The following is a 12,106-nucleotide window of genomic DNA, read 5'->3' as shown; positions in this document are numbered from 1 at the left end:
GAAATTGAGGGCGTAGGAGGCAAAATTTTTTGTATGTCTGAAGATATCTTTATTCAACTCTTATATTTGCCTGTTTGGTTATATGTAGAATTTCAGCCTACATATCAGTTTCTCAGACATAAAGCATTTGATTCACTGTCATTGCTGAAAATCTAATGACATCCTACACTTGATCTTAGTCAAAAGGCCAAAGCGATTTCAATGACATTCTTATTTTTTTATTGTCCTTGTAATTTGCCCTCCTTTCTCTTTCCTGTCATTTTAATGGGAGTTTCAGGAATGAGCAGAGGTAAACGGTGCAATTTCAAAAGGCTGTGTTTAACCGGAAATTTTCTGCTGGGCATTTTACATACTAGAGTATGTATTTCACCTTTATGGATAAAGAAATAGTTAAACTATTGGACAGGATCACAGAGCCAGTAACAGCAGGGATTCAAATCCAGGTTTGTCTGACTCCAAAGGCTGGTGCTTTTTCAATGTGCCTCACTCCCTGAAATGATTCTTCCAGACTAGGGCGTTTTTTGCTTAACTCTGGAGAGAACAGCAAAAGAAAATTTGGGTGGCTGCTTTAAACAAAACAAATTTTGAAGGCTTGAATTTTTTCTAAAAATTCATTTGTATTTTAATACTGTCCCCATAGTTGTAGTTAATTTTAAAAAACATATTTCTGCACATCTCTAATGGCATGCTCTACCCTGGTTTGAGAAGCAGGAATTCTAGTACAATCTTTTTCGTAGGTGAGGCCCAGAGATGCTACGCATTGATCCAGAGAATTAATGTCATAGCCGGACCAGAACTTTAGCATACTGATGACTTTCTTCCCCTACTGATTACCTTTCCCTCAACATTTTATTATTTCAAATGTACAGAGGAATTGAAAGAATTGTAAACACCCATAAACCTAACACTTAGACTCTACAACTGCCATTGGTCCATCCATCAACCCCTGATTGTACCTTACAAGTAATTTCTACCAGACTCTGCTTCCAGGATCTTTTCCCCATTTATTTTGATCATTAATCCAGAAAATGAATGGGGAAATGCAAATAGCCAAATATTTTGAGTACCTGCTATATGCTTAGGACATAATAGAGGCAGTATAAGATGATAGCACTTACCTCCTGAAGGAATTTACAACCTAGTCAAGGAAGACAGTATATAACAAACAACTTATGCGTATATAAACTAGAACTGTACAAGTATGTGCTTCCTGATTTAATAGTTATGAATTATTGATAAAACACTGCAAAGGTTTAGGCTTAAGTATAGCAAATTCACTTTTAACCCCCAGACAACATATGTATGCCTGTATATAGAAAAAAATTATAATCATATCATAAATGAGTTCAATCTCTTCTTTAGTTCAGTGTTTCCTGCTTCCTTTCTTTTCATGTCCAAAACTTCCCTCTAGTACATGATACAAAAGTCAAAAAGGGGTACAATGAGAAGATTTCCTACCTTAGTCCTCTAGCTACCAGTTTCCCTTCTTAGAAGCAACCAATCACTGTAAGACTGGTTTCCTTCAATCTTGAGCTACTTAGTGCATATAAAAAGGGTATGCGTGCGCACGCGTGTTGGTGTACGGTGGTATAATTATACACACTGCTTTGTACCTGTCGTTCTGATGTTTTTTTTTTCCTTACCTCCTGAGTACTTCTCTTCATTCTGGACCCCTTAGGCCACATCCTCCATTCTCCGTGCATAGTGGCTGTATTCCTATATCCTTACTCAGATCAAAGACACTTGTTTCCTACTTGTAGAAGGAAGAACTTGGGACGACAGTGTCCTCACCTCATTTACTATCAGTACATCTTTTTAAAAAATTCCAGCTAGAAGCCAGAGGACAAGAGCTGCCTTAAGTCATTCTTTTTTTTAATTAATTAATTTTTGGCTGCGTTGGGTCTTCGTTGCTGCATGTGGGCTTTCTCTAGTTGCAGTGAGCGGGGGCTACTTGTTGCAGCACATGGGCTTCTCATTGCAGTGGCTTCTCGTTGTGGAGCACAGTCTCTAGGTGCATGGGCTTCAGTAGTTGTGGCATGTGGGCCCTAGAGCACACGGGCTTAAATAGTTGCGGCACATGGGCTCAGTAGTTGCAGTGCACGGGCTCAGTAGTTGTGGTTCACGGGCTGTAGAACACAGGCTCAGCAGTTGTGGCACATGGGCTTAGTTGCTCCGTGGCATGTGGGATCTTGCTGCACCAGGGCTCGAACCCATGTCCCCTGCATTGGCAGGCAGATTCTTAGCCACTGTGCCACCAGGGAAGTCCCTTAAGTCATTCTTGATGCTAGAATGGGTGGATGTAATTAGGAAAGGGAGATCTGCAAGATAAAGCAGTCTTCATCTGAAAGGGCAAACCACCCACTGGCTGGCTAAGAGAATGAACACTCAGATTGCAACCTCAATTATATGTATAAATTCCCACAAAAGACAGAGCATGTTATGTTATTAACAGATTTGAACCCATATCCTTTCATATTTATTTTGCTTCATTATGATGAGTCACATGCTGATTCCAAATAAAAGCAAGCAATTCCCTGATTTATAATCATCCATTAAGCAAATCTTGATTGCTTTTTGGACCTCAGAATTACTGGGCCTTGTTCATCCTCTTTGAATCCCTTAAATCAAAAGTGAGAAATACAGTAAGTTCAATTTTTTATTAATAATGGAACAAATACGTTAACAATTCCTTAGAGTTATATAGCATTTTTACAATTTTGAAAGAACTTTCACATATACCAATTAAACCCTCACAACATCCCTGTGAGGTAGGCAGGGTTGGTGTTATTTTCCTATTACTAGTGAGGAGAACAAGGCTCATGGGTGAAGTAAGGTCACACAGTTGGTTAGCGATGGAGCCAGGACTAGAACCTAGGCTTTTTGACATGCCTCCCTGAGAACATTCAAGTAATGGCATCCTATGCTATATAATGAACATTTCTCTCCTATGATGATCAGATCTATTTTTATAAGTCTGATATCACCTTTTCCTAATATCCAAAAACACTGAATCACAGTTTTGATGAGATATTTCTTCCCTGTTACTGGACTATTTCTCTTTGATGTATCAAGCACCATCCTAAGATAAAACTCACTTGTGTTTTAAGTTTTGAGGATCCTTGGCTATAAGTTCTAAATTATGATATAAAAATTTATCTTAGAAATTCTGCAAAAGTATTCCTATGTTGAATATGTCAAACTTACTCAAACAAAAACAACACAAGCCTGTTTATATTTTTGAAAGCTTTGCAGTCTTTCTCAATAAGATGTTTAGATGTGTATAAGTGGAAAATAGGGAAAGGTGTTTAGCAACATTACAGGGAAGCCTATGCAGAGTGCACCTAAACACAAGTCACATCACACTAATTTGTTTGTGTTGGCCTTCTAGAGGAAGGAAAACCATTAGAAAACTTTCAGGTTTGATCCCATCTTATGTGTGACATCCTCAGCAATAATCTGGAAAAATCTGAATTATACCAATAGGGGGGTTCAAGCAGTAGTGATCAAAGCATATATATGTATGGTAAAAAGGAAGAAAACACTTGCTTTTCAGTGGTTTTGTCTAGGTCCAGTGTAAGTATACTTATCAAGGCAGATTTTAAGCTATAGCATCTTTCGTGTTAAATTTCAAATTGTGAAATATGGTGGAGTTATCAACTTGGAATATAAGACTGAAACTGAATGTAACTGACCCCAAACTACCTGTCAAAAGCAGAGTAATGTTCAATGGGCATAAAAGGCAAGGGATAAAACCCAACTCCTCTGGTATGGAGAGAAAAACAGCAAATGCAAACCTGGTTAAAGTGAACCATAGACCATCAGGCATGTAAAGCAGGTTTGAAAAATATGAAAATGACACTGAGCTGTGTTATCAGGAATTATATTCCTAAAGTTCCAGTTTTGGCCTTTTAAATTTAAGAGCAATAGGGAGAAACCTAAGCCTGTGGGGAGGAGGTGGTGCAGAAAATGAATGGGATCTAGAAACGGGGCTGAGGAGGTGGGAGGTTAGGGAACATCAAGAAACAGCTTAAATATATTCAAAATGGATTTAGAATCCCTCTAAATCCAACCTCTCCAAAAATATTTGCTAAATTGAGAGATCCGGTCAAAAAAGTTGGTGACAATAAAAGTGACTATTTTATCTTACAAAAGAAGTATTTAAATATAGATTAGAAATTATTCTGTTAAAGATTAGTCTGCTGATCAGGCTGTAGAAAGTGAAACTTAAGTGTTGCTGTCAGATACATTGCAGAAAACTGCTTCCAAAAATAGAATTACCGTAGCAGGACTCAACATTAATGAAACCATTAAAAAACAAGCACTTAACCTTCTATACTTGAAGCCTAATGAAAAAACATTGTTACCCTTAAGAAATAAATATAACACTTTAAGGTGAAAGATACTGCAGCTACATTTAAGTTTTCGATCAAGAATGTTCTAGTTTGGTATACTGGGCTCAAAACCAACTACACGTTTGAAATGCATAGAGACTACACTATATTCTTTACATAGTATCATTGTCATCATCTTCATGTTTTCTCTTCAATGGGTTTGATTCATTGGCCGTGTTCTGTGATGAAACCATGTTGGTGGTAATAAGAATATTTTTGGGCCCAATCATTGAAGGATTAAGCAGAACATTTTGAACTGCAGTTGTTGCAGGAACTGTAAACAGAGGAGAAAACATCCCCAAACTATGAACTACACAGAATCAGAAACATGGTTAAAAGTATTCAACAAAGCTGAAATGTAATTCTAATAATAATTTCTTTTTTTTAAGGTTTTTAAAATAACATTTATTTCTTAAAAGTTAACATGTGCATAATAGGAAACCAAAAAACACAAGAAGCAAAAAACAAAGTCATCCATAATCACAAGCAGTTTACCATTTGATGTGTCCTTCTAGGTCTCGTTTGTGTATCTACATAACTAAGCATCCATTTTTATGTAATTAAGATCATACAGTTAGGTATATGCTTTTTCACACAACATGAATATTTACCAGTTCAAAGTCCCAAAGCTATGAGTATTTTGACAGCCAAGAATACACTATACTAACTCATACTTTCTGGAAGGAAAAAACATAATCCTGCCTTTTTTGGCGACAAAAATTTCATAAATCACAAAAATGGCAACAGGCCTCTAGATAAAGAGTTATGATTAAAATACTATATTCCCTTAATGTTCAATTTAAAATGGGACATAAAGCAAGAGTACACAAAGTATAGTGCTTCTAAGAGTAAAAAGTATTCAACAAAGCTGAATGTAATTTTAATAACAATTTTAATAGCATGAAGTAAAACTATATCAGAAGAAACAGATAATTATACTGCATTAAGAGTTAAATTACATTTTTTAATGCTTTAAAGTACTTAAATTAGTATCTAGTATAAGGTTAAAGAAGTTCTGTTAGTTTTTTGTTTTTAATTTACTTAAAATTTCAATTAGTTTTCAGTCATGGGAAGCAGTGCACTGGATTCATCATGGAACATAGTAAAGGCACATGTTCAAGGTCAGGAATCATGCTTCTTACAGACCAATATTATGGTGTACGGTTAGGTTTCAGAAGATGTGAAATCTAAACATATTCATGAATAAACTACGTTATAACAGAATTCTACTTATATTATTCTTTCTACATATACTTCCATGAAGTGAATAAAAGTACAGTTTTCATTTGATATATACTAAATTGTATTATTTTCTTGAGCTTTAACGCTAAGTGATTTTGCTTAAGATTTGTAGGCCATAACTTATTTTAGTTCACAGGGTTCTTTGAGACTGATGATCATGTTGAAATCTCTCCCTTCCCCCCAAAATGTTACATATATGTAAAATTTCATACAATTTTAGTGGGTTTATAGACCCCCTCTGAAGAAACCAGATTTGCAGCATTACGACTACCTTCCTGTTATGATATTAAAAGAATTTAATTATTGCTATAGGAATACAAACTGTTCCGTTATCACGAATCATTCACAGATTTTAAAATTCAGAAAAATATTTTAAAAGAACCACTTTCAATCCCCCATGCCCTGCCCATCATGTTACCTGGTTTGACAGGTGTGGACTGAGAAGGTGGAATCTGCACCGTAAATCTTTGGCTTGTCACTGACACTGGAGGTGCAACTTTATTTGGGACAGACACTGTTTGTGGGGTTGCTGTAGTTGTAATTAACAGACCATGTTAGTTAGGTGATTTATTATACAGGTTCAATTTCTGCTCTCCTTTAGCTTACCAGAAACTACCTTCAAAGCACAGGGAATTAATGAAAGATCTGCTTGAGTCTGAATCCAGGCTTTATCACCTACTAGCTGAGTGACCTTGGGCAAGTTATTTAATCTTTGTGCTTTTCTCATCTATCAGATGGGGATAACAATACCTGTTTCATTGGATTCTTGTGAGAAAATAATCCATGTAAAACTCTTCACACAGCATCTGGCACTGAATTTTAGCTACATGAAGTTGAACATTTAAATAAACAAAGACCCAAGTTTTCTATTAATTACCTTATGTGGTACTTTTAATCTCTGTCACTTGCTGGGAATTAGGAGGTGGTGTCTACTATGCCCATGAAGCTAAATCAACATGTATCTAACAAAAGCCTAACATATCTCCATCTTCAGGTAAGTTTTCCATGTATTAAGGAGTGGTCCAAAGAATTTGGTGAAGCTTAGTGAAGCAATATAAGTATTTTATTTTGTCAAGAAAATTCACAGTAGGTGGATGTTTTCTTGTCCATTACCATAAGGAAATTGTTAACATTTATGTAAGTATGGAGTTCAGGTTTTAAAGTTGAACAGAGTATATGCTTAGGTCTTATGCTTTATGAAACTCATTTAAAATTTTTTTAAAGTTTAAAACTTGCATCTTTAATAGTAGTTTTTAGCAGCTCCCTCACTCTAGACTTAAAAATCTCTAAAACATGTACAATAAATTTCTAACTAGGATTAAAAATCACAACTGATAACTAAAATTGGCTAACTTGCCAACACGTGTAACTGATTAACACAGCCTAGAGTTTTAAAAAAGTTGGTATTCACTTAAGATATATGAACCCACAGATAAACAAACAGTATATGATCAAAAAGTTACACAAATTATATATGCAAACTCCTGTCTACAAAGGTCACATGCATATAATTAGAAGTGTACAATTAATACTATACCAGTCTGGTTTTAAAATGCTGAAATGTGAATTCACACCCTGAAAATATGAAGAGATTGTCTACACATCTCAAAAATCAAATGCTGCTTACACTAGAGCTATATGACATCTATAGTACTCAAGTTATAAGAGCTAAGAAATCAATACTTGACAAAGAGAAGGCGATTTTTTTTCTGAAAAGACTGACTATGAAAGAAATCCAGCAGGAACGTAGGACAAAAAAATCAGGAAATCTAAATCCATTATTTATGTGTTCCTTATTATCTAAGCAACAATGACATTATGGTTTCTAAATGCCATTCTCCACTAAGAGGAACCAGGGCTCTTTGGAGAAATGGCTGATTCTAGGACTGGGGTAAGGAAAATATAAGATGAGCTTGGAACATCTTGTGCCAGGAAGCAAGAAATGCTCAAAGAATGATGGAGACCTGTCACAAAGGACACAGGAAACAGTTTGAAGGGATGCTCACTGATCAACACAGGATAATCAGTACTACTTTTGAAAAGGTTATATTAAAAATGATTTTCTTCGGATAGTCTTAAACTTTTTGTATACTTTAAACTTATTTCTTTTGATTGCATCTCTTGCCAATTTACTCAGAAATTTAATTTCTGATAATAAGTAGGCTACTGCTGTGAGCGAGTCTGGCAACTTTATTTGTATAAAACCCAGAACAAACACTGCTTAAACTTCTGTTTTTGTTACCATAGTTAATACCGGCAACAATGTTGGGTAACGCCCAATTCTATACTCATTTGAGATCAGATATTCCTTGTCGCTTTCTCATTTTGAAATCTGATAAAATATATGTTTATAGCTTTACTAGAGGACGAGAAAATGTATTAATGGCAACACGTATCGGAATTTCTGACTCACCTTTTTACTTGGATTACAGTTCAAAATCAAGTGCTCAGGCACTTCTTTACCAGCCAGAAAAGCCATTTCCCTCTCACACTTACCTACAGTAGGAGTGGTAGGTCTGCTACTAACAGCACCAACACTTAACCGTGGAACTAGTCTTCCTTGGTTAGGTCCCTAGGGGATTTAAAAAACAAATTAGTTTTAATGTTGTTCAGACTTGACACCTAAACTTACCAGGAAATTAAATTAGGATTGCTGATGTGAATTATTAATAGATAATTGATGGCAAGAATGTCCTGTTTCTGTTCAGTGTTCTAATGCAACATTTAAACTAGGGTTTTCACAAATATCTATATATATACACACACACATATAATACAAACAATACATATCTGTATAAACATGGATAAGAATATATATATAAAATATATAATTCTATATAGTTTTAAAGTTTGAGGTAGAGTGTTATTTGGGGATAACAGCTAACTTCCTTTTAATCTTAACTAGTCAATATCTTAACCCAGTAAGAAACTTCCTTATAGTGGAATTTCAGAGGTACAGAGGTAGCCCAATGTGGGGAGAACTTTCTCAGTAGTGGGAGAGCCTTAGGTCATATTTCAGAAAGCAAGTCCAATGCCTGATGGTATATCATTTACTCTGTTATGGTATAGTGTAAAGATAGGGAGTTATGAGACCTGGGAATCAGTCTTAACTTTGCCACTAACTTCATAGATCAGTTCGGGCTCACTTTCCTGATGAGTTAGATGAACAATAAAGTTCCTTTTAGCCCTAAAAATCTTGGATCATATATTATATATTTTAGCATAGCAGCTAATTGCAGACATAGTATTTTCAAGGAACAAAATTTTAAAAAATCCTAGTAAATTATCTTAGCCTTTAATTTACTGCACTATTTACCTCTAACACATCTTACGCTTTTTAAGCTAAGATGACTAAAAATTCTTACCTTTTTTTTTTTTTTTTTTTCGGTACGCACGGGCCTCTCACTGTTGTGGCCTCTCCCGTTGCGGAGCACAGGCTCCAGACCCGCAGGCTCAGCGGCCATGGCCCACGGGCCTAGCCGCTCTGCGGCATGTGGGATCTCCCTGGACCGGGGCACGAACCCGTGTCACCTGCATTGGCAGGCGGACTCTCAACCACTGCGCCACCAGGGAAGCCCACTTACCTTTTTAATTAAGGACTTTAGCCTATAGTTTGGAGCTGTTAAGCAGTATCTGTCAGGTGGCAGTCTGGGTCCTGCATATGGCTTAATCAGTGGTAAAGGGGTTTGATTTTTCTGCCTTGCAATATCCAGTAAAAACTAAAAAAAAAAAAATCCTTATTAGAATTACAATTAAAATTATAAGTAAAATGAACTTCAAATAAAATTTTGCTCACATCTCTCGGGGGAGGAGAGGTAAAAGACTGGTCAGCCCGACACTGGATTGCCAGTCTCACATCATCTGCATCAACATTAGGTTTCTTAGCATGGCTTGAATAAATTTTTGCATCATCCAGAATTGAAGTCACATATCCTTTAAGAACAAAACATTATTTTAAACATATGAAAATAGCTTAATATTTATGGCCAGTTTTCTTTAAAAGTTTCACTAATTTCCAGAAAGTTTATGAATTTTGGTTCTAATATCTAATTGTCCAATATATATGATCATTTTTTTTTGTTTTTTTTTTGTTTTTTTTTGCAGTACGCGGGCCTCTCACTGCTGTGGCCTCTCCCGTTGCGGAGCATAGGCTCCGGACGCGCAGGCTCAGCGGCCATGGCTCACGGGCCCAGCCGCTCCACAGCATGTGGGATCCTCCCGGACCGGGGCACGAACCCGTGTCCCCTGCATCGGCAGGTGGACTCTCAACCCCTGCACCACCAGGGAAGCCCTATATGATCAATTTTAAACAGATATCACAATATACTGTTCCCTAGCCTGAGCTCCTTTTTACTGCTTTCTGAATTCTGTAACATTAACTGTTTTTTTTTTTCTTCACATATTTTTAAGACTTTATTTTTGTAGAGTAGTTTTAAGTTCACAGCAAAATTGAGGGGAATATACAGAGATTTCCTATATACTCCCTGACGCCATACATGCATAGCATCCTCTATTATCAATGTTCCCTGGTGCATTTGTTAGTCCTGCACGGACCCATCATAATCCCCAATAGTCCGTAGTTTATATTATGGTTCACTCTTGGAACTCTACATTTTGTGGGTTTGGACAAATGTATAATGACATGTTATGACATTAACTTTTAAAGTATTTTGGTTGAAAATGTTCTTACAATGAACGATTTTTAAAATTCACAAGTTAGGCAATTTTGGTGTTAACTTACGGAAAGCAAATTCCAACATTTGATTTATAACCCTTGGTTCGTACTCCGTAATTCCCATATCCTTCAGGATCTGTGCCATCACCTGTGGATTCAAATAAAAACGCCAGATGCATAATCTAGGTATAGAAATCAAGACTGGACCGAAGGTAGTAATTATATTTATGCTACAAGGTTCCCCCTTCTCTGGGTTCCAGACTTGTACTCATCCTTTTCCTCCCAAGCGAGTGTCGGGTTCACACCAAATCTCATCTTAATCCCTTTGCTGAAAACTTTTTTTTTTGGCAGGGGTGGGGGTGGGGGCGGGTGCAAAGAGAAGAAAAAGGCCCGGGTTGGCTTTCCCAGTCGAGGTAGGGGTGGTTACAGCTGGTTGTCATTTTCAGATGTGGCGACCGGGGTAGCTTTGCATCAGAACACTGGAGGCGCGAGCCAGGATTCGCAGACGGGGCGGGACAACTAGGCGGCCCGGGCCCGAGGCCCAGGAGACAAAGCCGAGCGGCCGGCCTGCGCATCCGGCGGGCCGCAAGCCTCCCTCCAGCTGGGCCGCCGGGGTGGCGGGAGAGAGCCCCGGGATCCAGGGCACTCGAATCTCCAGCTTCTGGCAGCCCTGACATGGCTGAAGTCGACGCGCGAGCCCATCATCAGGTCCTCCCCCCGGGCCCGCTCTCAGGTACCCGGCTGCGGTCGCGCCCAGCTTCGCACCCCGCCTCGCATCCTTCGCACTCACCAAGGCATCTCTCGGAGCGTTCTTGGGAGGCGCCATCTTGCCCGACTCCATGTTATCCTGCTGCTCGTCATCCGGGGAGAGTGCTGCTCGCGGATTCCTCGCTCAGGCTCCACCCCTGCAGGCGCGGAGGGCGGGATTACCGCGCCGGTCCTTTTGCTCAGCTGGCTGCCGCTTCCCAGCCGCCTGCCCGCCCCGCGGAGGCAGAGGGAGGCCGGGCTAGCGGGGAGCCCACGGCGCCGAAGCCTTCCCCGAAGAGCCCTCGGCCAACACTTGGCAGACCGATAAGTCGCCTTCCAGAGCTGTTGCCCGAAAAAGTACACGAAAAGGGCCACCCTTGTGTTTTCTGGGGCCCTCCTCACGTCCCCTGCAGCCACCCTGGCCCCTTCCATCTCCCTGAATGTCTGCAGAGTCCCTGCCTCCACCTGCCTTTGTGGTAGTGCTGCCTGGTCAAATGCAGAAAGCCCAGTTAAATTTGAATGTCAGATCAATGATCACGTTTTTAGCATAAGTTTATCCCCAATATTACACAGGCTATACGTACACTACGAAATGATTTATTGTTGATCTGATATTCAAATTTAACTGGGTGCTCTCTATTTTTATTTGCTAAATCTGGCAACTCTACCCTGTGGTCTGCTCTCCTCACACTCAAAGCCCTGTCATAATTGCTCATTTCATACTGCTGCAAAGCTAAAGCCTTTGACCGCCTGAAAGATTCGCCGCTGGAGCCCCAAACGTCTTCTTCCCACTCTCCACAGAACCGCCTGAGTGTCTTTCAAAAAACATGCAACAGTTAACTGTCTCTGGCTTTAAGTGTCCCAAAGAGAACTCTTTCTTCCTCCTCCACATCCACCAATGCCCTCCATTTCTGAGAAATGCACTCTGACCCACCCAGGCGGGAAGAGACGTCAGCGATGCTATGCTCTGTCCCGTACAAGCCACACTTCAGTCTAGCAGCAAGTCCTGTCAGGGCGACCTCCCAAAGTCACAAAACCTCTGTCCGTGGCT

General features: G+C 39.0%; 1 protein-coding gene across 4 annotated transcripts; it reads right to left on the bottom strand.

The window, feature by feature from the left end:
* Positions 1-2,638: 2,638 nt before the first annotated feature.
* TAF9B (TATA-box binding protein associated factor 9b) lies at positions 2,639-11,976 on the bottom strand. Of its 4 annotated transcripts, none has more exons than XM_059050763.2 (7): positions 11,099-11,221; positions 10,375-10,456; positions 9,430-9,566; positions 9,218-9,352; positions 8,130-8,205; positions 6,052-6,162; positions 2,639-4,665 (listed from the first exon to the last, which is right to left on the bottom strand). In XM_059050763.2, exons 1-7 carry the CDS (start codon positions 11,147-11,149, stop codon positions 4,505-4,507), a joined length of 753 nt encoding a protein of 250 aa, XP_058906746.1. In that variant the 5' UTR covers positions 11,150-11,221; the 3' UTR covers positions 2,639-4,504. The 4 variants fall into 4 exon arrangements, with proteins under 4 accessions (XP_058906746.1, XP_066879189.1, XP_066879190.1 ...); XM_067023089.1 differs by lacking the exon at positions 2,639-4,665 and adding an exon at positions 5,518-5,578 and having other exon boundaries at positions 11,099-11,207; XM_067023088.1 differs by lacking the exon at positions 6,052-6,162 and having other exon boundaries at positions 11,099-11,976.
* Between the last annotated feature and the right edge of the window lie 130 nt (positions 11,977-12,106).

Source organism: Kogia breviceps, chromosome X (assembly GCF_026419965.1).
Source record: "Kogia breviceps isolate mKogBre1 chromosome X, mKogBre1 haplotype 1, whole genome shotgun sequence".
NCBI lineage: Eukaryota > Metazoa > Chordata > Mammalia > Artiodactyla > Physeteridae > Kogia > Kogia breviceps.
Note: the sequence above shows the minus strand (reverse complement) of the source record. Positions and strands in the feature narration are given on the sequence as shown.

Coding starts and splice junctions, on each gene's coding strand:
- TAF9B (XM_059050763.2), bottom strand. CDS start 11,149: ATGGAGTCGGGCAAGATGGCGCCTCCCAAGAACGCTCCGAGAGATGCC. Junction 9,567..10,374: donor AATGTTGGAATTTGCTTTCC/GTAAGTTAACAC, acceptor TTGTTCTTAAAG/GATATGTGACTTCAATTCTG. Junction 4,666..6,051: donor GTCCACACCTGTCAAACCAG/GTAACATGATGG, acceptor CTCTGTTTACAG/TTCCTGCAACAACTGCAGTT.